The sequence below is a fragment of the Phocoena phocoena genome, chromosome X, assembly GCF_963924675.1.
Source record: "Phocoena phocoena chromosome X, mPhoPho1.1, whole genome shotgun sequence".
In the NCBI taxonomy this organism is placed as follows: domain Eukaryota; kingdom Metazoa; phylum Chordata; class Mammalia; order Artiodactyla; family Phocoenidae; genus Phocoena; species Phocoena phocoena.
The window spans coordinates 36,543,082-36,570,497 of record NC_089240.1 but is presented as its reverse complement, the minus strand read 5'-3'; the positions used below and the strand labels follow the sequence as shown (position 1 = coordinate 36,570,497).

Genomic DNA, 27,416 nt, shown 5'->3' with positions numbered 1-27,416 from the left:
ATTTTATTAGCATTCACTAGGAAAAATTATTTTGAAACTCTGAATGATTCATTTCTTGATCAGAGAGTACAAGTAAACATTTTGAAGTATTGTATAATGTGGAATGAACGTGAGTGACCACATGGCTTAATTTTAAATGGTTCAGTTAAATGCAGAAATCTTTCCCATCATGATAGCTACGGTGTGCCACATTTTTATTTCCAATAAAAGGTATCATTTCTGGTTATATACCACTACAGAGCACTAGTCTGATAATGGCTATTTTTGTTTTATAAAGGGAAGAAATATTCAAAGTAGATTAGTTAAATGTAATTAGTTAAAACTAATTGTAAATGCTCCAGTAGTACTATTTGAAGAAATTCACTGTAGTAGCAGCAGAATGTTGTTTAATATAAAATGTCAGTGGTTATTGCCAGGTCTCCATAATCACCTTTATTTCCATCAGCTTCTAACAGGCTCAAAAGGTCTGTTGACATTACATATACATGTATAACCTTGTAATTTTTACAATGATTTTAAGTGATACATAGATGGCATTAAAATTAATTTAAACGTAGAAAAGCAAAGAAATGGCCGATAAGGCTGTCAATTCATCCTTAGCTTTTTATATTCTACTGATGGAAGGCATGTAGACATGAGTATTCAATTTGCCAACACTCTTTAATTTAGCTCTGAGGAAAAATAAGAAGCCAGTTAATTGAAAAACTGGACTCTCTAAATTCTGACAAAGAGTCTGCTGAATCGTTCACTTGAGAATTTTGCCAGAGAATCAGCATCCTATCTGGTGGCCAGTGTTTTCCAGAGTTAACTTTTTCCATTCTTTGACCACTGGGGCACCACTGATCTTCCATTGTTCCTGTTCTCTCTGATTCATCACAAGTGGTGCTTGGTAGTCCTGCAAACGCACCTGTAAGCTTAATAGCCAGCCCAAGCTAGGACCAGAAGTTAGCACACCTGTGTATCCATGCACCTTTGGCAAATCACTTGGCTCCTGTGGGCCTCAAAACGAGGGAATTGGGTTAGTCAATAAAGGATATCTTTTCTAATTCTAAAGTTCAGTGGATCTCAGGTTATTTCATCACTGGGCCTGATAAATGGATATCATTTAATGAAGCCAAGTACTCATTTGCTGTCCCTTATCTTAAGCTTTAGCTCTGGTAAACATTGCCCATTATGTTTGAAGGCTATATCACCCTTGCTAGAGAAGGCAGGAACCTCGTAGAAATGGAATAGAATTGCTTTTTCTCTGTCGTCTTTAAACACAACACCTCCTATCCAAAACCATGGATCTATCTAAGTTCTCGTAAACTTAAAACTAAGAGGAGACCCACCACTTCTTTGTTATCCACAGCATCTTCCTAAGCAGTGGTCTTCCGGGCCTCAGAGCCTTCCTCATGCTCACAGTTCCTTCTACATGTCAGTATTTGTCACTGCCTGAGAGCCTCCTTTGATAGAAAATCTGAGCTTTTTATAAGGTCCTTGCAGGGCCACTCAAGTTTCTGTACAGAACTTGTGTTTAGGCTCATTTGTGACTGTCTAGTCAGAATGTCATTGTTAGGATTCCCACCCGCACAAAATCATCACTCATGAGATCTCCTATTCGTTTTTCTGGTCTGGAGAAGATGCCTGGCTTTTTCCCTGGACTTTCTAGAATATACTGCCTAGCATGTCCTTTCTGCCACCATCTCTTCAGCATTCTTCCCCATCACCAGTCAACTCTTACATTTTGTTAATTATAAAGACCAGAAGAACCATTTACCTACTGATTACCTTGCCTTTACAAGAGATGAAATTGTCAGGAAGGAAAGTCAAGTATTTTATCAGCTGTTCTGCTTTTAGCTATGATGAAAGTTTATCCTAGTATGTGGCATTGCCTACATAAAGAATTGCTCTGAAAGAGAGAAACACGTACTGTTGACCTCCATTGGGAAGGCAAATGCTTTGAGAACTTTGAAATACCATATTCTTTAATACCAAGAACTAGCCAAATGGGTTCATAGGCCACAAATCCAACTATATTTCTGAAAGGTGTTTTCTGACTTATTCAAAAGTCGATTGTAAAATACAGTGGGGGAATCGTCCCGTAGTCCTCAGTAAATTAAAATAAGGGCCATTGGGATTAACATATACACACTACTATATAAAAAATAGATAACCAACAAGTACCTACTGTGGAGCACAGGGAACTACACTCAATATTTTGTAATAACCTATAAGGGAAAAGAATCTGAAAAAGAATCTGAATCACTTTGCTGTACACCTACCTGAAACTAACACAACATTGTAAATCAACTGTACTTCAATTTTTTAAAAATGCAACTGATTTTTATACATTGAAAAATAAGTAATTTTTAAAAAATAAAATAAGGGCATACGTTTTGTTTCCTGCTTCAAATCTTTGAGAATTCAGCAGCTATTGTTGACAAGATCCAAACCTTATCATTAAATTCTGAATTGTTTACATTTGTAGTAAAAATAAAGGATGAGAACTTTATCAGTATCTAGAACTGATGGAAATGATAAAATACTAGAATTAATTATTTCCATTTATGTCACCAGGAAATTCTACCTGTCTAGTTAAAGCAGAATTCTGTTCAAATTGTTGCCTACCTCTCACATTATATAGTGGCAGTCTATTAGCTGAATGTGACCCATAAATAAATTTTATTTTTCCCATATACACATGGCGTTTAAAATAATCTTAATTAGTTATCACATTTGAGAATCAAATATTTAACATAAAATCTGGGTTTCTGCCTTTCCTTGAAAGAACAGAGGATGTGGTAACATTAGGCCCACTTTACTCGGCCCAGTGTTACCGTGTACAGTGGCTTATCTAAGTGGAGGTTTGTACAGTATTTGAAGATACTAGTATACTTCAAAGCTACTTTGAAGATAGCTTTTCCAACTGAGATATGGAATCAGTGTTGTTAAAGGCTTATTTACGGAAAAGATTCTACTGGAGAACAGGTATCTAAATACTCAAAAGTGTCATGAACATTGAGTAGCTTACCAGGAAGTCAGGACAATGGACAGTATGCCAGACAGTATTTCTGAAGCCTTGGGAATAGATTTGATTATGGTGTGTGTAGCGTTTACAGCAAATACATTTTCTGCAACGCATGAAAGACTTTTAGCCACATAAATTTGATGCAAAAAGTATTGTCATGCTTCTAGAAGAACTATACTCTTTGAGGCACTGAGATTCCTCAGCCCTAGGACTTCCAAAATCAATTTAAGATCAAGTTATTAATGTAAACCTTTTTTAAAACTCTTCATTGATTCATTTTCTTGTAATGTTAGAGCCCTGAGCAGTGGTATTTAAATATCCTGAGAAACCCCATTTACATACACACATACAAACATAGAGGATTTCTACAGTACCATTCATAGGTGTGTTCAAATTATGTTTAATACCACAAATTAGTACTGTTGACTTTAAAAAGCTATTATTTTTGTTTTCTTTAATACAGAGAACTCTAAAGACGACAAAAAGTGGCCCATAATCTCACTGCCCTGTTGACATTTTTTTAATAGTAAAAGTAATAGGCACATGTGATTAGAAAAGATACAGAATGAAAAGCAAAAGGCTTCCACACCTACACTCCCTGAAGAAGGTTTCTTGTAACTATTCCCAGACAAAATTTGTATGCATATGCTAGTATATAAAACCCACTGGCTTTTATATAAGGATATTGTTGAATTTTTATTAAAATGAGTTTGTTTCTTAATGTGATTTATTTGCCTCATGTTTAGAATATTGCATGGTAAAGTTTCTTTTGTGCATATTATACTTTTATTTTACTAATATATTAAAAGCCATATTTCAATGACCCCTGTACATTTTTCATGCTGTCTTACTCCCAATGGCCTCTGTGCATGTAAGTAACCTGTTGAGTGACTGTGCCTCTTTGTTTTTGACGGTTTCCTTTCATTAAGTCCCTTTTTTTAAATCAGCAAACAAACAACTTAAAACCTTTAAAAGTTCAGTCTCTAAGTGTTCTCCTTATATTCTTTGTATGTCGTATTTTAAAATATCCTTTTTTATTGTTTCTCCACCCTATGACTACGTGATGATTTCATTTAGACCGGAGTACCCTCTTCATGCTACTCATATATGGTTAAGATACTGATGTGTAACATATCTGTTCATTTGTCATGTTGATTGTTGATATCTAACTCATTCTTATGTGTTTGAAAAAAATGACTTAATTCAGTAGGATTGGAGTCAGGGCTCTGTAGAGGGAAAGAGATGTGTATACCATTCAGAAAACTTGTGTCATCATCTTGCTCTTTTGTGAGATGCTTGATTATTTCTATATAATAAGATATATCAGCTTGTTGATGGACCTCTTTCATAAGCATACTTTTCTTGATGAAAATATCACTCAGAGGGCAATAGGTATAAAAAGCAATGCCGTAAGCTCTCCTGCTTTCATTTTTGCAACTCTTCGTCGCTCCATTACCACTGCAGCATGACTAGCTAGCTCCGCCACGCAGACAGCCTCATGTTCATTTTGATTTTCTGAATCTGCCATTCTAAACACAGAAAGCATTTTGTGGTTTTTAGCTGTTGCTAGAGAATATGCTTTTAAGTCTTTTAGTCAACGTTTATGCAATCAAGTTATCAAAAAAAATGCACAAATACCCATTAACATGCACTAACCCTTATTTTAACATATTGTATTTCTTTTTTTTTAGTATTTTGGGAATGATACTTTTGTTCGTTTGTTTCTGATCTGTTGCATTCCAGAGTATCCTATTTTGCATTTTAAGGTTCTTTGCTACTGGGAAGAACACAAATGTTAAGGACTGAGCTGATATTCAAAGCATTTGGCCATATTGTTTCAGGGAGTAGAAGCTTCTCTTAATGATTGACTGAAGCATCTCAGATTCCTCTATTACACCACGGAATCAATTTCATGGAATTTATTTCAACCCCTCTAAAATCCAGAGCTTATTCAATATTCTTTTAAAAAAGAAATTTCAGTGTGTGCCTGACAACATATGGGTAGTACCACACAGAAAAATATTCTGGGAAACATAGACACGTGATTTTAGCCTTCTTGTGAGAATTTTCAAATGTGCTGTGAGAACTGGACTACCTTAAACTTCAACAGGAACGGTCATCCTCTTGGGAAAGTTTTTGTAATAGCTTTGTGAAGAGGCAGGTTTCCAAAAAACATTTTTTAAAGTGTTTCTTCTCAGTCTGTAATGATTAGAGAACTCCCCTTTTGCAAAAGTTTCCAAGCTCAGACTCTGCTTCATGCTTCTTCCCATTCTGTCCATCCTAACTTACTTACCACACACAAGCTGACAAAGTTTGGGGCCCAGGGAAGCATGTTCCCCTACTTACATACCCAAGACTTTCCATTGAATGGATAGCTGGGTTACAGTAAAACTTGTGAGATGCTCATTTCCAAAGCGTGTGAAATCATAGTTGCAAAACTTGACTTTGAAGGAAATCTAGCATGCTACCTTCAGCAACTCTGTTGAAAGAAAGAACCATCAAGTTAAAGACCAGCTGTCCATGCATCTCTCATCCATCCCTAGAAATAATCTAGCTGGCCTCTTTCTTGGTTAACTTTAGTTGCATTCATGTTGGTCACTGTCTGCAGACTTTTTCTTTTTAGTATTGCTGATTTCTTAGAATTGCAAAAATATGAACAGCATGTTGTTGTGAATGAATTCATATGATTTGTTGGATACTGCATGAAAAGATATGCAGTATCTTTTACAACTGGACTTTTATGCATGTGCTCAACATATCTTTGGATGACCCTGGTTCTAAAGTGCATTTTCATGGGCTTAAAAATGAAATTTTCTCCCAAAAGGTTATATGACTTAAATTACATGTAAGCTATATATTGTAAGTTGGATCCATATTTTTTAAGACATGGCTTTACTATAATTTTGGTTTTGCCAGTAAAATTATAATTTACATACATGAAATACTCCTTCTGTAAATTTATATTCTTTCTAAATCTTTGCATTTTAGTGTTTGATCAATTAGATCTTGTTACATATGAAGAAGTAGTAAAACTGACAGCATTCAAAAGGAAAACACTAGTCTTGTTAGGTAAGTTTAACTGCATTAGTGGCTTTCTTATTTTCATCTTCAAAACAGTTTATGAATATTATTAACAATTATCAATTTTTAACTTCCTTTTTAAAAAATGACATAGGTGCGCATGGTGTTGGGAGAAGACACATAAAAAACACCCTCATCACAAAGCACCCAGACCGGTTTGCGTACCCTATTCCACGTAAGCAATGTTTCACTCTCCTTTAAGTGTATTTTTCCTAGTACTTTTCTAATCTTGTAATTTACATATTTTTTCTGATTACATAAGTAATAACTGTTCATTATAGGAAATTTGGAAAGTCCAGAAAAGAACAAAGAAGAAAATGAGTTAACAGTAAATCCCAACCTCACTCTTAATATTTTATTGTATACCCTTCCAGGCTTCTCTCGGTGCAAACACGTCGTGTGTGTGTGTGTGTGTGTGTGTGTGTGTGTGTGTGTGTGTGTGTTGTTATCATTGTTGTCGTTTAACAAGACTGATCTCGTTCAGTCTATTTGTAACCTAATTTTTCCAACAATATGCCATAAATGTTACCCAGATGAATTATTCTTCAGAAAAACAGGTTTTAATGATAGTATAATTTTCTTTGATATAACAATATTTTCCTTAATCTGTACCTAAATTCTTGACTTTTATCACTTTTAAAACCCAATGTGCTATCCATTGTTTATTGTAAAGAATTTTAAATCTGTAATATTTTTATTCCCCTTATTTTCTATATCTTATCCTTAACCTCTTGTCCTCTTTGTTTCCTCAACTACAAAATGAAGTGATTCCAGGAAAATAAAGAGGACTTGAGATCATATGAACACTTAGCAGATACTGGATAGATAATAGCCATCTTGCTACCATCATTTTATTTTATTTTTTAATTATTATTATTATTCTAAAGTTTAAAATTTGAATCCCAAAAGCTTTTTAGCAGTTAGAGCTTTGTTCGGGGTGGGAAGAGCTAAAGGAGAATGATTTTTAAGAGCAACAGGAGAGTGAATTCCCTGGCGGTCCAGTGGTTAGGACTCGGCCCTTTCAACTGCCGAGGGCCCGGGTTCAATCACTGGTCAGGAAAAAGAGCAATAGGAAAAAATGGGAAGATTGGCTCCATCCTGTAGGGCCTTCCAATGCCATGTCAGCACCATTTACTGTTTTCTCTACATGCCAGAGAGCTGTGAGGCTTCATAAGACCACTCCTCTCATCCCAGAACCCTGTCTGATTTACTCAAAAAAGAAATTCATCAAATATTCTTTCAGTTGGTACCACTGGAGTTTTCTAGTAAAACACTTTAAAATGTTCTTTTAATTCTCCTTATGACTAGATCATGAATACAGCAAGCTTCACTAACATTTAGTTTCTTCTTGATCACATAAGCAATTGAAGTCATGTTATTAAATGGCCAATTAACCAGCTTGGTTTTAAAGTGTGTTATTGCTGACCCCAATCATGTCTACTTGCTGTAATATTTGACCCTGGGTGTATACATAGCATATGTTTACCTACCGAAATGACCGAAGATAGGACAGCATCAACATAGTATGCTGTTTCTTCAGCTTTTCATGTGCCTGGAGAAAGGGTTCTTCTTTAAAACATCCACATTTTGATGTCCATGAGCACTTGGCAGTTCTACAGTCCAGTTGGGGCAGGAGAGGGGAAACTCCCCCTGGGTTTGGACTCATGTACAACAAAGAATAGCATGAATCTGTTCTTGCTCAAAAAAGGAAAGAAGCAAAGGGAGAAAGAAAACTAAAACTGCTGTTCCTGGCTTGTCTAGAAAAACATTTCCTAAAGTGTGTTTTGCAGAATCCTGGTCCTATTAGTATCCCACAGAACTAGGACTTATTGGCAGATATTTTAGTATACACTCGCTTAGGTCAGGGGTCAGCAAACCTTTTCTGTAAAGGACTAAACAGCAAATATTTGAGGATTTGAAGGCCATATGGTCTCTGACACAACTGCTCAACTCTGCCATTGTGAAAGCAGCCACAGACAATATGTAAACAAATGAGCATGGCTCTTTTCCAAAAAAACTTTATTTACAAGAACAGACAGTGGGCCGTATTTGGCCTACAGGCCCTAGTTTGCCAATTCCTGCTTTAGGTCTTTCCTAACTATTATGGCCATATCTGGCTATGGTCATTATATTTTCAATATGGTATCCCTTCTGCTGTATCCTGACACTCTCCTTTTGCATGATGCTGTATACCAGCACTGTTCAATAGAACGTTCTCTCATAATGACAGCATTAGATATCTGCACTGTCCAGTACAGTAGCCATTAGCCACATGTGGGTACTGAACCCCTGAAATGTGGCTAGTGAGACTGAGGAACTGAATTTTTAATTTTATTTAATTTTAATTTACTTAAATAACCGTATGTGGTTTTCCATTTTTTTTTAATTCTTCTTGTTTCCTTCTCTTAAGACCTAACTGCATCAAGGCATAGAGTGAGTTATGTTAACCCTGGGTCATTTAGTGTCTTTCCCCTGTGGTGACCCATGAAGGGATGAAATAGATCTCACCTAAACACAGAAAGATTCACCAAACCAAACAACTAACCAACTACTGTGGTCCGATGTCACATAAACAAATATGACTTCTAGAATTTAGTTCTACAAAGCTACTGGGGGTGGGAACAGGGCATGAGACATACTACAGAATCCACAGCTTTTAAGAGGAGATTGAGTCTGGGTAGGTCCATTGGGAGCATCAGCTCATAAGCTCAGCCTTTTAAACCTCTCCTGACATGTAACTTTGCAGACACCACCAGACCTCCAAAGAAAGATGAAGAAAATGGAAAGAATTATTACTTTGTATCTCATGACCAAATGATGCAAGACATCTCTAATAACGAGTACCTGGAGTATGGCAGCCACGAGGATGCAATGTACGGGACAAAACTGGAGACCATCCGGAAGATCCATGAGCAAGGGCTGATCGCAATACTGGACGTGGAGCCTCAGGTAATGCCTAGCCAACCCTGGCACCCTGTCGTCCTGCCTGCATGCTAAGCTCAGGTTCTGAAATGAAAAATGGCATCAGAACATCACAGGTCACATAATAATTTAATAGTAAGCTACAGGAAAGTATCGGCAATGAAGGCACCATGAGTTAACCGTCTAGGATGCAAGCTGACTAATCGTTGCACTCAGGGCACACGCAGTGTATTTAAGAAGTAGAGACTGTTCTCTTATGAGATTCGGTATACTCAGAAGCTCAATAAAGTGCCCAGTCGGGCCTGTGCCTGCCAGAAATCCTACAGGAGTCTGACTCAGGATGAGACTCTGGCGCTTTAACACAGCAGCCACCTTTCCTCTCTTGGTACAGCTCACGCTAGACCATCAGAGTCTCTGCCAGCATCTTACGTTAATCGCCAGCAAGAAATTCTGATCCTGGGGCCTGGGTCCGAAATACAGCACCAGCTTTATGAATGCAAGCATGAGCGAGCCCCGGGGGATGCCAGGCAGAGCAGGGATAGAGACCCGTGGTGGTTCTTAGCCTCTGCCATATCTTTACTGAGGGACAGTGCCTGGCCCTGAGCTAAAACTAGGAGGCATATGGAGAACTTGGAGAGGACTCAGAGCTAGACGCAGAGACGATTAGATGATCTGCAGATACGTCCTACACTAGAAGCGATAGAAATTGTTAAACTTGAAAAGGAGAAAGCCAAAGGCCTTACATCAAAAATGCTAACAAGCTATTTTTCATCTCTGAGGACAACCTAAGAAGAAGTGAGACTCAAAGCCCAGTAGGAAGGATTTGGGAGTTGTAGACATCAGGGCAGGTTACCAGAGAGGCTTGTGGATGCCCGTGTGACTCCCAGGCCTCCCGTTTCTAAGACCAACCTGTACCAAAAATCCCTTATCACTTACAAATAGAATCAGTATACCACCTGCTGAAATGGTAGACCAGCTCCCCCCAAGCAGGCTCCATTTCATCAGGGGGCCTACCTGGCTACCCCAGGCAGGGAAGATCCCCGTTCAAGGGCCACTGTATGAAACTTGGTCTCCTAGCCATCCCCGAAGGGAGGATGGAACCGGCTTAGCCAGGGTCTGTGTGACTTGGGGCCTGATGGCTCAGTTACTTGGCTCCAAGATCCTAACATCAGGGCCAGTGGCTTCACCCATTTCCATGTCACAGCACCTGATGGGGTTCTTGAACTTGGAATCTGGTTAAGGGGCTGGGGAGGAAAGCAACATTAGGGTGAACACTGTACAGTTTACTTAACAATGAACCTGGATCTTTATAGAACTAAATATATGATGTGTAATGCAGACTGATTTTTGTTTAACTACTACTCCCTCCTTACTAGGGATTGGAAAAATCTTCTGGCCAGGGGTGGCTAGAGGAAAAGTCTCAACCCTGGTCCTGGTCTTCGACATCCTCTCCTTGGGTTCCACACTGGTCTTCACCTGAACGCCGTTTTCTGCTGGTAGCAATGTCTCTAGCAGTATGCTGGCTGCGGGGCTCCTCAGACCCCCTCTGCATTACCTCAGTCCACTTTCCAGGGCTTTCTGCCTCACCTGCTGCCGCCACCACCGCCGCTATTGCTGCTGCTGCCCCACTCCTGGCGTCCAGCTCTCCCCATGCCCAGCCCAGCCCAGCCCAGCCATGCGCTGCTCTGCACTGCTGAGCAGGAGATACTTCTCTCGGCCTTATCAGGCTGCCCACAGCAGTCACTTTCACGTGTGGCACTGGGCACCAGAACACCCCTCGGCCCGGCCTGGGCGTTTTCCCTGCTCCCTGCCTGCTGGAGGGCTCACTGCATTCTTCTCTCCTGCTTCCTCTGTCCCCTCCTCAGAACCGTGATCTCTTGGGAGAGATAGGGATCCTGTTCTCTGCCTGAGCCTCTTAGGGCCCGTGGCCCTGGGGTCAGGTATCACCCGGATCCTGCTCCTCTAGTTGGTCTGCTTGACCACTCTGGTCCCAGGCTCTCCTGCCCAGTGCTCCCAGGCCCAGTCCTGCTCTCACACCGGCCACTGCATCCAGTGGTCCAGCTGCAGGTGCCCACAGGCTCTGCACCGCTTGGGCTTCTCTGCCTTCGGCCCACTCTCTCCCCAGGCTGGACAAGGCCCACACCCTGCCTTCAGGATGCCCGTGGCCATGACCAACTTGCTGTCAGGCAGGTCCTCGTTGCTCCAGGGAGGCTCTCTCCTTAGGACCTTTTCCCACCCCGGCCCATTTGATTACCTGCTGTACTGCACCTCAGACAGTTTGCCTCAACCAGCGTGTATTAAGTACTTGCTATATTCTAAGCATTGTGACATGAGCTAAGAATACAAATAAGGCAAGCTGGTAAGGGTGAAATTCCTTCCTCAGTGTTCATCAAAAACTGTCTATGACAGAAGTGCCATGTGGCTTTTTTTGGCTGTGTTGGGTCTTCATTTCTGTGCAAGGGCTTTCTCTAGTTGCGGCGAGCGGGGGCCACTCTTCCTCGCGGTGCACGGGCCTTTCACTGTCGTGGCCTCTCTTGTTGCGGGGCACAGGCTCCAGGCGCACAGGCTCAGTAGTTGTGGCTCACGGGCCCAGTTGCTCCGCGGCATGTGGGATCTTCCCAGGCCAGGGCTCGAACCCGTGTCCCCTGCATTGGCAGGCAGATTCTCAACCACTGTGCCACCGGGGGAGCCCCCCATGTGGCATTTTTAAGAACCCTCTCATTGCTGACACCACTCACTCTGTGTGGACCATAGAAAGCCCCACCTAACACTGGGGTTCGGCTCTTTTTTTTTTTTTTTTTTTTTTAGGCACCAAAATTTTTATTAACCCACCTTCTTGCTCTCTTTTGACATTATAAACCAAATTAATCTCTTTTTGACCCAGAGTTGTGATGGGAACCATCAAGTTACAATAAGCTTTTACGTTTCTTTGGCCCCTCTCAACCTCTGGCTATCACTTCTCTCGTCCTTTCTTGGCTATCCCTTAACAATATATTCCAACCCCTGTGAAATAGGGACTAAAAGTACCAACCTCATGGTTCTGAGGTTTAAGAGAATGCCAAGCACTAAGCCGGGCTCTCAGGAGCATTCAGTCGCCGGCAGTTCCTCCACACCCTTTGACATAGCTCCTTCTCATCTCTCATGGGCTGAGGAACCGACGAGCCTGTAAACCAAGAACATGGGTAGAAAGTCCATAGGCCAAGTGAGGGCCTGGATGGTAAAGTGCGTGGGCTTTGTGATTACCACCGCCAACTTCCAGCCTAAGGAAGGACTGACTGAGTGAGCAGTTCCAAAACCCCTGAGCTCATGGTTCCCTGTGGGTAACTCCCATGTACCTCTATCGTGACCAGGGCTTGAGGAGGGACTTCTCAATTCCCCCTGCCACACTTGGAACAGTATGAGGGATGCAGCAGAGGCCAAAGACTAAGTGACTAGCCCCAGGGAGTTGATGGGGAGCATTATCAAACCAGTCTCAAAGGTGGTGCCATTTGTTCTTGGGGAGGAGAGGTGGGGCCCAGGCAAGGACAGCAGCCGGAAGGCAAAGGGCAGGCCTGGTTCTCAATAGCGGTAGTGATCAGGTTTGAAGGGGCCATCACGGGACATGCCCAGGTACTGGGCCTGCTTCTCAGTCAGCTTCACATTCAGCTTGCCCAGGTGGGCTTCAGCCACTGCTTCATCCAACTTCTTGGGCAGAAAGTGGACCCCGACAGGGTACTTGTCTGGGTGGGTCCACAGCTCAATCTGCGCCAGCACCTGGTTGGTGAAGGAGTTGCTCATCACGAAGCTGGGGTGGCCCATGGCGCAGCCCAGGTTGACCAGCCGGCCCTCGGCCAGAAGGACGATGCAGTGCCCGTTCTTCAACAAGTAGCGGTCCACCTGGGGCTTGATGTTCACCTTCTCCACGGCGTTCTCATTCAGCCACTTGACATCAGTCTCCACGTCAGAGTGTCCGATGTTCCACACAATGGCGTCATCTTTCATCTGTTCAAAGTGCCGGCCGAGGATGATGTCGATACAGCCCGTGGTGGTGACAAAGATGTTGCCCTCCCGACAGGCCTCATCCATGATGGTCACGTCACAGCCCTCCATGGCAGCCTGAAGCGCGTTGATGGGGTCAGTCTCCGTGATGATGACGCGGGCCCATCTCATACAGGTTGTAGACCCCCGTTGTGGTCTCTCCGGAGATGCCTCGGCTGCCTGACAGGAGCTGTGGGTACTTGGTGTGGATGAGGTTGGTGAGGTCACCGCCATCGTCCAGAATCATGTTGACGGGCCCGTCCTTGAAGTACAGCGTCTGCTCAGTGCACCACAGATACTCCTCGTCCGCTTCACCCTTCCAGGCGTACACTGGAACGCCAGCCTTGGCAGTGGCAGCTGCTGCATGGTCCTGGGTGGAGAAGATACCGCAGCTGGACCACCGCACCTCAGCACCCAGGGCAACGAGGGTCCCAATGAGGACAGCTGTCTCCACGGTCATGTGCAGGCAGCCGGCAGTGAGGGCGCCCTTCAGTGGTTTGGAGGCCGAGTACATCTCCCACATGCACGTCAGGCCCGGCATCTCATTCTCTGCAAGGTCCAGGGCCTTGCATCCCCAGGCGGCCAGGCTGATGTCAGCGACTCTGTAAGGCAGCTTGTCTGACGTGCTGGCGGCATTTCCGCACAGAGTGATGGACAGGGGCGAAGGGGGCCGAGCCTCAGGCTGGGGATAGGCACGGGGCGGGTGGCGCCGGGCAGGGCCAGCTCATTTAGTTTGTGCCGTCTTAATTAATTTTAGATAGTTGAGTCCAAACCAAACACATGTCTAATTATACTGTATAAGATGTTGTGGTTCGACTTTAAACCTAAGGGACTATCCTAAAGACTTTAAACCAGAAGAAAATGAGTAACCTGGCTTCTTTTAAAATAATGAGAATAGATTGTGTTCCTCTATATTTTGCCAAGCATTAGTACTCCTTACCTAATCCTTGTAACACCGAGCTAGAGACATCAGTATCTACTTTTGAGGATGAAGAAACCAAGGCTTAACGTAATTTTCACTTGGACAGTCTTGGTTTGGATTTGGGGGTTTTTGTTTTGTTTTGTTTTTACAGTAAATCTTAGACTCCTTTCACTGTACCATCCTAGAAGAGTTAACCCTGTTTAATCCTTAAGTTGGTGTGCCTTGTACGTATGTAGTAGTACAATTTAAATCTTTATTTTAACATTTAGAAAAATCTGTAAGGCGGTCAAACCTGAGGAAGGCTATAGAGCTGACTTCTCATAAAGCCATGGCTCAGAAAATAATCTGTGTCCCTAAAGCTGGAACTATAATAGCTCCAGTGTGTAATCAAAAGTTTTAGATTTTAATTTTATTCTGATTTGTCCATTTGCAGCATTAAAGAGTTGACAGTAGCAGAATATTTGTGGCTTTGCTTCTGCCCCCAGAGGGAAAGGTTGTCATCAAGGGGTAGGTACAGTCTTGTTAGGAATCTGTGCTTGGAAACAACAGCCATGTTTTGAGCTAGAGGCTATTCTGTGAAGTCAGTTGGCTCTCTTAAGATTGTTTCTGGGGTCACTGTGTTCTTCCTTAAGCCCTTAGACCTTTGTGCAAAATGACTCAGATGCTTGCCCTTTTTAATTTTGCAAAAAAACAGATAAGTCTTAAAGATGTCTGCTTCTTAGATACTTGGTCAAATGAGTTTTTATTCCTTGAGGGTAGTAACCTGACAATTACTGGCCATAGATGAGCCATTAAATCAATTTATCTCCAAAAGAGAACTTTAAATGTTACATTAATGCTTCTTTGGCTGTTTGAACCCAGTGTATTTTCAGTGATCTTTCTAGACTCTCTCTCCCCTCTCTGGGATTCAGAAAGAGATATTTGCCTGTAAATATTAACAGATTTGTGTCTCATCTTAAAAGTCAAAAAGGAAGAGCTTTTAGAGATCATCTTAAAGCCTACCTATTAGTGGCCTGAGGGAGGGGAATCCTTGTGAAGCAATTCCATTTCCTGTTCCTGAACTTTAGGCAAGCTGAGTCTGCACACGCACACACACACACAAAATAACTGGCCCCCACTTGAGACCCATAAGTAGAGCAGAGTATGGGGACAGAGGCCTTCGAGAAAAAAATGAGGACATGTGTGGTGACTCTGCTGAAGATAAGAGGGAGACTAGGCAAGAACATCTCAGGCAGGATTCTAGGCATCTTATAACCTTTGAAAGTACAATAATATAGGAGAGAAACTCAAAGCCATGAAAAGGAGGAGGAAGCAAATATATTCAGTACTAACCACAGAGACTACTGTAGTTAGTTACTGTGATAAACGTGAAATTTGGCTCTGAACTTCCTGGCAACCAGGACAAAGAGGAGAATGTCACGGATCACATAATTCTCATCTCATAGAAGTATGTCAGTTCTTTCCTTGGAGTTAATTACTAAAGGAATATAACCTGATTCTTAGACATAAGAGGCATTTGGTGGTGTGGTGAGTACAGTCTTCCTGGACAGTCTCATGCAGTAGGTGCAGAATGACCTTCGTGTTTTCGTGGATAAAAACTAAGGGTGTGAATGCCGTGCAGAGAAGGGTAATCCGCAGGGAGCTAACGGTTGCCGAGTCATGTGTTTTCTGGTGTAGAATAGAATAGCAGGCTAGAACTGAAAATACTCAGACAATTGGGTGGCTATCAGGCTGCAGTCATTGAGTGGAGAAAAGACCACTTCACGACTGGGGTGGCATTCTCGACTTCCTCCGTGGGTTGTGGCTGTGTGGACTTCCATCTGGCACTCAGAGTAGCTTCAGCGATGGAAGCAAGGGTAGGGACTGTGCCTTAGGATTTTTTTCTCCCCATCTAAGTTGCCCAGAAGGTGGCTCTGGGTGGATGTGGGATGATGAGGAAACCTTATGTCTCAACTGACCCTGGAGTCACCTGAATTATGAGCACAGGAAGGATAGAAAAAGGCCCAAAATAATATTCACAAAAAGGACAGTTCTAAGTGAAGATCACTGTTAAGCTCGATTGAGCTATATACAGAGTTTTTCACGATGGTTGTTCCTTGCTAAAATCTTCAGTCACAAAAGGATTTGCAAGGAAATGCCAATTGCCTCTTTCAAAAATGAACATATAGAAGCTTGAAGAGCTCTCCCATGGGGAATCTGAGCCTGTGACTTTCACAATTAAAGCAGTTTGAGGGCAGGTAAAACAATGTGCCAGGCTCCCTTACCCCACAAGGAGAAACTGTAACTAAACAAGAGGAAAAGACAACCCTCAGAATGGGAGAAAATATTTGCAAACAAATCAACGGACAAAGGATTAATCTCCAGAATTTACAAGCAGCTCATGCAGCTCAATATCAAAAAAATCAAACAACCCAATCCAAAAATGGGCAGAAGACCTAAACAGGCATTTCTCCAAAGAAGACATACAGACTGCCAACAAACACATGAAAGGATGCTCAACATCACTAATCATTAGAGAAATGCAAATCAAAACTACAATGAGGAATCACCTCACACCAGTCAGAATGGCCATCATCAAAAAACCTACAAACAGTAAATGCTGGAGAGGGTGTGGAGAAAAGGGAACCCTCTTGCACTGTTGGTGGGAATGTAAATAGATACAGCCACTATGGAGAACAGCATGGAGGTTCCTTAAAAAGCTAAAAATAGAACTACCATACGGCCCAGCAATCCCCCTACTGGTCATATACCCTGAGAAAACCATAATTCAAAAAGAGTCATGTACCACAATGTTCATTGCAGCTCTATTTACAATAGCCAGGACATGGAAGCCACCTAAGTGCCCATCAACAGATGAATGGATAAAGAAAGATGTGGCACATATATACAATGGAATATTACTCAGCCATAAAAAGAAACGAAATTGGGTCATTCGTAGAGATGTGGAGGGACCTAGAGTCTGTCATACAGAGTGAAGTAAGTCAGAAAGAAAGAGAAAAACAAATATCGTATATTAACGCATATATGTGGAATCTAGAAAAACGTTACAGATGAACCTATTTGCAGGGCAGGAATAGAAAGGCAGACGCAGAGAACAGATGTGTGGACATGGTGGCGGGGGAGGGTGGGATGAACTGGGCGATCAGGTTTGACATAAATACACTACCATGTGTAAAACAGATAGCTAGTGGGAACCTGCTGTATGGCACAGGGACCTCAGCTCGGTGCTCTGTGATGGCCTAGTTAGGTGGGATGTGGGAAAGGGGAGGGGATGTGTGTATACATATAGCTGATTCACTTCACTGTGTGGCAGAAACTGACAACGTTGTAAAGCAAGTATAGTCCAATAAAAATAAATAAGTAAAAACATAAAATTCAGAAACATAATCCTAGGAAAAGTGAATCTTGCACTAAACAGGAAAGTCAAAACCTTTACCAACCAATTTGCCTCTCACATGCCTTTATATTCTTAGAGGCCAAGAGATTCTCTTCAGCCATGAAAGCACAGTGCCCTCTAGTCAAACCTGCCTCAAAAGGCAAAATAGACTTTGTGTGAATTACATGTACTGCTTTTACATTTTTGTTTGATCAAAAGACTATTTCTGCCAGGTGCCATCTGGGGCATGAGGAGGACAACTGAACAAGACGCAGCCCCTGCCCTCAGGAAGCTTAGCCGCCAGCATTCAGGCACTTGCATTTCCAGGGTGGCGGGCACTACAGGTGCCTAAGTGTGGGTGTGTCAGGAGCATACCGGCAGGGCGCCTGATGCGGCTCAGAGCTCATAAAGGACTTTCCAGAAGAAAGAACACTCAGCCAAGCAATAGGGAAAGTGGGGAGGGGGATGAGGGGATGGAACGTACAGGCGGAAGGGAGTAGGAAGACAAAGGCTGGCCCTTTCTGGAACTGAAAGTACTTCGGCGGGGCCAGTCCATTGGAAGGGAAGAGACAGAAAGGTAAGCGTAGGCCAGCTCATGAGGCAGGGATCTGACATTTATGCTCAGGAGGGTACATTTTATCCCAAGGCCAAGAAGGAGCTCCTGAAGGGCTTGGAGTGGAGGTGTGATGGAATGGGATTTGCATTTCCAAAAGACTGTTCTAGTGGCAGGGTTTAGTAGGATTGGAAAGCAGCAAAACTGGAGGCAGGGCACCCAAACTGCTACTACAGCAAACCAGACACAAGAGGGAGGAATAGGGCAAAGCAAACAATTGAAAGGCTATTTACAAAGCAAACTATGTGGCTAACAGAACAGACATGTTAAATTCCTATATAAAGGACAGCAAGATATTTACCCCTGACGCATACGAATTAATTACATGTCAGTCATTTGTGAACTGTGTGCCTAGGTTGGGTTTTGTTGCGGGGTTGGGGGTGTCCTGTCCTAGGGGAGCAGCAGAAGCAGCAACCCCTTATCAGAATCAACTCCCACAGCATCAGATGCTGGCTTTGCAGTATGTCTGTGCAAACTAGTAGCTTGCAGTTAGAGGTTTCTGATACCTTGGAATGGAACTGAAAGGGGCCTCAGAGGTCCCTCTCCCTTGTATGCGGCATCTTCTCATGGGCCTACAAATTGCCCACAGCCATACGGCTTCTATGGTGGCTCCAGGCTCCATCCCTGGACAGAGTGTGCCATCCCTATGAGTCCCACAGAGGAGAGGGCTTTCCTCAGGACAACTCAGAAGGCCTATGTCAGTGCGAACACAGCCCTCGCGGTCACAGTGGCCATGATTTGCTCTCCTCATGAGCAATCTGAAATTTGAAATGTGGTGTAGCGCACTCTGGATAAGTGCTGAAGCCACCCTGCTGGTCCGAGTCTACCCCAAAATGCATTTCCTAGGAATTAAAATTCAGGCTACAATTAATAACCAGGTTTAAATGAACATTAACCAACATAATCAGTGTTCACCTTTCTGAAGAAAAATAAGTCGGATTGATTCATGAGATTCATAAGAAAAACGTCCAGTTTGTCAGCTTTTATTTGCCAGTGGCTATTTTCCATCCTTTGGATGAAAAGAAGTAATATAAGTTATTTATAAAGTTGGTAAATTTAATAATATCTTGCCAAAAATTTGAATCAAGGGCTTTTCCAGTTGTATAATTTTCTATGAACTCATCTGAATGTTGCATTAGTTATTTCTCCTTTTAAGTCTCAGTTTTCTTTTTTTTTTTTTAAACACAGGCACTGAAGGTCCTGAGAACTGCAGAGTTTGCTCCTTTTGTTGTTTTTATTGCCGCACCAACTATCACTCCAGGTTTGAATGAGGTAAGAATTAATCAGTTTTTCCTCTAATCAGCATTCCCCCACGAGTAAGGATGCATTTGTGTTGTGCATTCCAGAGCAAAGCCCTATCTCATTAAGACAACTAAATGAAGCTCTGCTTTGTTTTCCATGCTGGCCAGTAAGATTTCCAGAGCTTGAGGTCCTCTTTCAGGAGTAGGAATTACACACCACAGAGAGGTGTGGTTCTTCTGAGATCAGAATCATTAGGCAAATGCAAGCTTTAGTCTCCAGTGCAGTCCGCGCCCTGGGGGCCTTATCCATGGCCTTATCCATGGGTCTGCTCCTGCCCTGCGGGGCTGCCAGCCCCTCCTCTCCTGATAGCCACCGTGCTGAGAGCTCTGGGCCAAGAATTGCCTTGCCTGGGGAGAACTATAAGGCATCCACCTCCTTGGCTGGGCTGCCCAGACTCCCCTAGGCAGCCTCCGGAGTGGAACCCGTGCAGAATCTCTACCCAGGCCCCTGGAGACTACCAAACCTGGAAATGAGCTCTGTCCCCTCTCAGGCCTACTCAAGTCAGCAGCCGCCACGGAGATGGTGCCCGCGAGGGTCGGCAGCACCATCTAGAACCAGGCTGGCTTACACAGCCTTCTATTGCTGGGCAGATAAGAAGGTAGTTATGGAGTGTCTGGTGAGTATATTGCTGCTTATCTGCTGTAGGGTCGTTCTTAAGAGGAAACTCTACACAAAGTTTTCCTGAAGGCCATCACTTCTGCAGGGTCTAGGAATCACCAGGACGCTCTTGGCACTGTTCAGTTAACAGTGGCCTAGACTCACCCCCAGCTTATGACAGTAAAATCGAGGCTTGGAGATTTTCACTTTAAGGAAAATTAAATATCTAGATTTAAGGAAGATTAAAGAACTAGATTTCTATGTCACTCATATTTTTCAGTCATTTTTCGTCATTTCATTTGCAAAAGATGTATTCCTTGGTAAATTCTACTTCTCCATCTTATTTAATACACAAACATGTTTGAAACGCCACATTGTGGTTAGCTCTTATCCTTTGGTTACCATGTATTTTTCTTGAATTATCATCTTTGTTTTTGTTTTTGCCTATTTTCCTGCCCTTTTACTAATTTTCCATAGCTGCCAAAATGGTGCAGAAAATTGCCTGTAAGTACCAGCTAGGAGGTGATGAAATACAGCCTCGTCTCCTTTCATAGATTTAGAATGTAGACATTTTGTTCCCACAAATCCTTGCTTTTGCTGTTAGAATAAAGGCATTTTGTTTTCACTGAGTTAAACCCTGCTCACGTGTAAGTCAAGCCTGCAGACAAGCTGTTGTAGAGGAAGAAACTGACAAACATGGCTTCATCTTATAAGATCCTTAAGAGGGAGCTTTATCTTTTTGTGTGTGACGAGAACTGCATTAAAAATTTGATGCTCTCAGCCATAAATTTTCTTGAATGTTTTCATCAGCCCAGCTTTCTGAGCAAATTATAAACCCTGCTAGTGGTTCTGGAAGCCCACCCAGGACTGTATATTCCAATAGAATCCCCTAGCCCGGAGAGTGACGTGGTAGGAATTGCTCCTTCTCATACTGGTAGGAAGCACTCCTGTCTTTGGGTGAATGCATGTTTCCTAAAATGGGGCTTTTGCTTTGTGTTTATTGTAAAGCCACAGTGAAAATACTATGCTTTTTAAGTGCAAGCAGAAAGTGTGTTGATATGACCTTAGAAGGTGATGATTAACTGAGGTCTTATCTACACTGAAGTAGTTAACACCTAACATTCAAAGCATGCCACGTCCTGCTTTGAAATTCCGGTAGATGACAAAGCAGGTTAGGACACTCTCATTTCAGAGTGTCCTGATAGAAAAGATTGAGTCCCCAACTTTTCTGGTGTCTGTCATCCCCACTGTGGTGCTGTGATGGAATCGAGTGTTATTATTTCACCTCGAATCCCCTTGCCAGAGGGCTGCACCCACAGGCCGAGGTTCATCAGGAAGGGTCTCTTACGAACAGATGGGCCTCCGAGAAGAGGAGGGCTCCTAAGCCAGCGGTGGGTGCCAACAGCTCCCAAGTCCCTGAAGGCACCGCAGCTTTTAGTTTCTCTGGAGATCTGTCTCTGTCATCATGGGCCCCCATTTCCTAGTAGACTTTGTCTGTCTCTTGACTATAGATTTAACACTCATCAAATCGTATAATGGCCAGTATTAGCCGAGTGCTTGTTCTTTCAGTAACATTTATTAAGCACTCACTATGCATAAGCCACAATGCCAAGTGCTGGGCACAGCAAGGCAAGCTTGAGCTCTAGTTGGGGAGAGAGATACTAATCAAATAAACAGGTATTTAATTGTATGTGTGTGTGTGTGTGTGTGTGTGTGTGTGTGTGTGTGTGTGTGTGTGTATGTATATATATTTCAGACTCCACCCAACAGCTCAGCTATCTAGTCGGTTACTTTGACTTACAAAGTTTCCTGGTTTCAAATTTGAACTTGCCCATTAAAAGTTCAGCATAACAAGATGTGACCCGTGAAGATGCAGAGGCAGACTTTCTGGTGGCCCTTAAGAGATCCCCATCTTGAAAGAACTGCCAGCCTGCGGCTCTTTGTAGTGCGCCGCAGGAGTTGAGGGAAAGCCTTTAACTGCCGCGAAGAGTTCCGCAGCTGCTTTTCCTTCAGAGTTGTTTCCATGAGAGATGTAAGTACTTACGAACAGTGATATTCGGCCATTTCCAGTGCGGACCAATGAGAGGGGATTCATCGGATGCCAGCTGCTGTTGTATCTGGGAAATGGCCTTATTTCATCCATTATTTGTAACATCCAAAAAGCTTTGCCTCTGGCATCCACTGCTGTTGAGTGAGGGCCATTATATGTAACTGAATTCCTGGAACATATTGAACCTCTAAGTAGAATAGAGAAAAATACAACTTAATTTGTTGTCCAGAGGCAGGGGCTTCTTGGCGCAAACACAGCTGGGCTCTGGGGCCTGGCGCAAGCAAGTGCAGAGGACCAAGGGAAGGGGATGGAGGGCTCTGACCTCGTCCGTCCTCTGAAGGCCCCCCACCCCCCGCCAAACAGGAGAGTGGCTTGAGGTGAGGCGGGCCTGGGTCAGAGGAATGAGGACAGAGCGGCTCGACTCTGATAGTCTGTCCCCACTGACCCCAGGGCAGACACTGCTTGGCCGGGGTGGGGTGATGTGTTTGCTGAAGAGTGTCTGTTTCCTCTGGTCCGTCCGGTTTGGCGTGGAGCCCCCTGTTGCATGGTGAGCAGTCGTGGTTGCGAGCCGTAGTTCTGTGACCCTGCCATCCCGGGGACCGCCATCTCCTCTGTCACGAAGCGGGCTTGGCCTCACGCCCAGATGTGGCACATAAAGGTCTGGCCTTGACTGTTTCTGACATTGGGACGGACAGAAATGTGACGTGAGAAAAAAATCCGGCTGACTTTTCTCTTTGCTTTTCCCTCCTCCCACACCCATCCTACCTCCATCCCATCACCATTTAGGATGAATCTCTTCAGCGTCTGCAGAAGGAGTCTGACATCTTACAGAGAACATATGCACACTACTTCGATCTCACAATTATCAACAATGAAATCGATGAGACAATCAGACATCTGGAGGAAGCCGTGGAGCTCGTGTGCACAGCCCCGCAGTGGGTCCCGGTCTCCTGGGTCTATTAGGCCTCTCCCCAGATATCTGCCGCATAACTGGGAGCCACCTCATACATGGAAAAGCCTCTGTTATCGGCCTTGTGTCAGCAGGTCGTGGTCCCTAGAGACTACCTAGTTGTAGTGTGACCTACATTTATAATTATTGTCATGTCCGAATAGATAGGAGGAGAAAAACAATTACACACTAATTTAAAGAGACAGTATCTTTTTTAATCAGTTCTCCTAAACTTTAATAAAATGTATCTTTAAATGTATGTATTATTCAATCCTTTGGAATGTTATATTTTTGGAAATCATAGCTTTTTATTTCCAAGGCCCCTAAAAACTGCACAAAATAGATGCTGCTTTCTATAATCTATTTTAATAATAATAAACAATGATTCTGTTACCTTGACTGGGGTTGGAACACTACATTCTTTTTAGAGTCTGATTTTATGGATTGGAATATCTTTCTTTCCTTTATTTATTTGAAATAATCAGTCTAGTGATTACAAAACTCATAAATTTTTAAAGGCCTTTTTTTTTCCTTTTTTTTTTTTTTTTAGAACAGTATTTTTTTTAAGTCCTTTATGTAACATCCAGATAATGTGATACTGTCTCTTTGAAGCACCCTGTAAACCTTTTAGAGATTTGAAGTTGGGTCTTGACTCTTAATGCATGTGGACAGTCGCGAGCGTTTATGCTGTCGGTGTGTCTGTGTTGGACAAAACAATCTGTAATCTACAGCAAAGTACATTCCGTTCACGGGGCACACCCAGGGGAATAAGAATAAAATGCTATTATGACTAAGTTGTAAACCTATGCACATCCCTTGCATTTCGGGCAACTTTATAAAAAACAAACAAAAAGAAACTGATTTTTATTAATAATAATCAATCATGTAGTGAAATGTGTTTGTAATTTTGTCTCAATTTAATTTGTTGTAAGGTGGGAGGGGGAATTGCTGGTTTCACCATTTCAGATCTGTGTTGTCTGAGAGTATTAACGTTTTAATTAAGCAAAGAAATGAGGATTTTTAATATGTATGTAATTGTTTTAAAGCACCCATTTTAAGAGAATATACTGTGTAATGAAGAAACCAGTTTAGGCATTTGCTATAAACTGAATTATTCCAAAAGAATAATCTATAACAGCCCTGTAAATTCCTTTAAAATGATAACTAACAGGACAGTTTGACCAATTTTTTTTAAAATATACTTCCTTTTATGTGTTCAATAATTAAATGCCTTTGGGTCCTTCATTTCATTATAGATTTGTTCAGGTTTACAAGGTGATGATCTTTCAGATTTTATAATCCATTAGATGCTCACTGAAACATCAAAGGCCCAGGAATGACTATCAGTTAGCAGGAAAACAAAATACTCTGCACCCAAGGGCCACTAAAGTGCACCTGTGCTTTCTCCTTCCTCTTGCTATATCCCTTGGCACAGGAGAATCATGTCCTTGTTGCTTTAGAGACATTAACCATCTCATCACCCTTCCGTGAGGTCACATTCTTCCAATACAGGAGATTCAGGCTGCGGGGGTGGGTCTTCTGACTCTTTGCCAGAGGTCAGTGGAAGGTTTTTCATGAGAGTGTCTGTCAGGGTGTGAAGTGGTTCTATTAACCTGAGATCCTTGAAAAATATACCATCAAGTTTGCTTCTTGTCAGTTAGATGGCCTCATTGCTTTGTGCCCTGGCAGGATGTGCAGGATGTGTTCTGAGCGGAACAGCTCCTCTATGAAGGACCACACCGAGAAGGCATTTGTATACTCTTTTTAGGGTGTCACCCTCCCCTCCCACCTACTCTTATTAAACAATGCTGATTTTTCCTCTGATGTTGTCCTTTGTGGGTAACCAGATGAGTATACAACTTACAAAGTGCTGAGTAAACTGCTTCTGTTGGGACCCACAGCAGGGTGACCAAACCACCAAACCAGAGACACCGTGGATGGAGGGAGAAACCCCAAGAGCTGATTAGGGCTGTGTTAGGACTGATTTAAATCTACCTGATGCCAAGGCCAGGCAGTCATTCCCGTGATGGTACTGGTCACAATCCGGGCTCTTCTCAGTGTGAAACTGCCCGCTCTACCTCTTTTCCAGTGAAGCACAAAGAAGAATACAACTAACACCTGAGAACAGAAGCTCCCTTCCTCTGGTAGAAACCCCACTTGTCCTCTGAGACCAAATCTCCAGAGGTGCTCGACGATGCCTGTCTTAAGCCACCCACCATGCTGATGAAGGTGGGTCATGCAGAGGAAGAGAAAAGCAATGCCAGTGTAAATGTCTGGCCCCAGGATTGAGAAGCACTCATCCTCTCTCCTCCAACACTTTATGCGTCCTCAGAGAAGCACACAGACAGGTGGCATTCTCACCATTGTGCGGGTGGCAAAATTCCTGCACCCAGAACTCACTGTAACTTCTCAGAGGTCGTCTGTTCCCTTCCACTAATACACGTCTTCTCTCAAGCAGTGTCTTTATGACCTAGCAGAAAATACTTAAATTTCTGAATCCAGAGTAATTTCGGTACATTGCTGCTGCACCTCCATTACAGTTGTCCACTAAGCAATCAGAAAATCGCTAAAAAGCTGCTTTACTGTTTCCATTCCATCAACAAAATCATTTTTTTCCTTTAAAAGAACAGAGCGAATGATTAGATTATTAAATCTTAGCACTGATCAACTGAGCCATGTTCTAAGGGCTCTCTTTCCAACCCCATTGCCCGCAGCAAGAAATGGGGTGTTTTTCATATGTCAAATTATCTGTTAAAAAGAATGTCCTGATTTTCTAATCATAAAACGGTTAATTACTTTGCACACACAGCATGTTCCATTCTAACACTAAAAAGGAAAATGTCAATTTAATTCAGGAAGCTTCCCAGTGTCAAGATAATATGGTAGCTTTTTTAAATGCAATTAAGTGTAACTCCTGTCAAGTGAGATGGTTTAAAATATTTGCTCAGAGAGGAAAAGAAATGGGTGACCTACTTCTTGCAATTTGCATTCAGAAGGCATCTTCTGAGCCCGTCCCATTGGTAGTGGGATGTCAGAAGATGCTGCAAAGCCCTCACCGCACAGAGGGTCAGCACATGCTCCCTTCCCCGGGGCCCATTCCATCTCCCACCGCTGGGGCCAGCCCACCAGGCCTGGACTCCATGCTACAGTTATTTTTTTAAAACCTTTGATCTCATTACTGCAGATGAGGTTTTTTGGTTTGTTTTTAAATCACTTGTAGTTAATCTGTTCGTTAAGGCTTTGAGTTCATTCCTTGAAAAAGTGTAGTCAGTTGAGCCACCCTTGGGGAAACAGAGGTGGAGATGCCCAGCGTGGACACTGCCCCTTAAGGACAGGCAGCCCAAAACAAACGCTCTTGTCTCCCACTGATATCCTTTTCTTCATTTCAGGTCAATCTCTTGGGGCAAAGAGAACATGCCACTAAAGCTAGCAAGAACATTTCTTGATTAATAAATTCTTAATTTTAACACCTCCCACGCTGTCTCCTTGGAAAGAGGAGAAGGCAACTTGCAATCAGCATTCCAAACAAGCCCCTTCTCATCCTCACCCCTCCTGCTTATTTCCTATCATCAAACGGGTGTGTGTGCGTGCGCGCGCACGTGTGTGTATATGTGTGTGTTGGGGGGGAGGGGCTTGTTTTTCCAGAACTGGACACAGCCTCCTAATTCCATCCTCTTTACAAGGGGTTATGATACCAAGGTCCCCGAGCATTCTTTCTCTTGTTCTGTGCCTCTGATTAATTCTCCTCTTAGAAAGCTCTTTTGCTTGTCACTGCAGCTTGCAGAGGGGCTACAAGCTTGACTCATGAATCGTTTCATTTGGTAGAAATTTCCCACTTTTTACCCCTTTAGAAGTAAGGTCTTCCTCTACATTTGGTGTCTTCAGTTACAGGACATTGCCTGTAAGGCTCAAGGCTTGGTTGGCTTTGCCCACACCCAGTTATCAGTTTGCCTTAAACTTGGAGCTATTGGGAGTCTCAGGTCTTCCAGCTTAGTGAGTGAAGTTTAGGTGTGACATGCGTCCAAGAAGTGGGAGAAAGGGAGAAAAAGAGTATGTTCACCAGTCCACATCCCTTTATCTGGTCTTTTCTCTGCTACTCTTGGGCTGCAGAAGGTGGGCAGACCTGGCCCATAGAAGGAGGAAGGCCGCACCATCTCTAGGCCAGGCATTGCCAAGTCTTATCTCTTCATGGGGGAAGATAGAAAATCCAGAGCTCCCACCACCCCTCACTAACCATCAACTCTCTTGACCCTGTGCAAATGGACCGAGCAAAAGAAACTGGGAAGAGGTGTTTGGCACAGGAGACCTCGTTTCTGGCCCCAAGCACAATTCGCTATCTATGTATGCGCAGAAACTTGGAGCTTCGCTGCCATTTCTGTGTTCCTTCCCTTCTCTCCCGCACGTGACCAAAGGAACGTGCCAGTGGTCTCGCCAATAGAGCCCTGGGGGTGACCATCTTGGGACCCAGAGGCCATGCAGTCTCTTCAAAGGAGTTCTGCTTGGGGGTAGAAATAGGTGTTCCTCCACAGTGTGTGGCCCCAGCTATTATTTTCATTTTCAAGAGACCAAGAATTGGA

At 43.1% G+C, this 27,416-nt stretch overlaps 1 protein-coding gene and 1 pseudogene across 6 annotated transcripts in view; one reads left to right on the top strand and one right to left on the bottom strand.

The window, feature by feature from the left end:
- CASK (calcium/calmodulin dependent serine protein kinase) overlaps window positions 1-23,238 on the top strand; it is a 386,140-nt gene extending 362,902 nt beyond the window's left edge. For 3 of the 6 annotated variants that reach the window (XM_065900915.1, XM_065900911.1, XM_065900909.1), the window contains 5 exons: window positions 5,999-6,079; window positions 6,186-6,266; window positions 8,838-9,040; window positions 19,130-19,213; window positions 22,677-22,853. In XM_065900915.1, coding sequence (XP_065756987.1) covers window positions 5,999-6,079; window positions 6,186-6,266; window positions 8,838-9,040; window positions 19,130-19,213; window positions 22,677-22,853 — 626 coding nt within the window. Of the gene's footprint in view, window positions 1-5,998; window positions 6,080-6,185; window positions 6,267-8,837; window positions 9,041-19,129; window positions 19,214-22,676 lie in introns of all 6 variants that reach the window. The other 3 variants (XM_065900914.1, XM_065900910.1, XM_065900912.1) reach the window with 2 other exon arrangements.
- LOC136142822 (adenosylhomocysteinase pseudogene) lies at window positions 12,572-13,646 on the bottom strand (annotated as a pseudogene).
- Window positions 23,239-27,416: the final 4,178 nt, after the last annotated feature.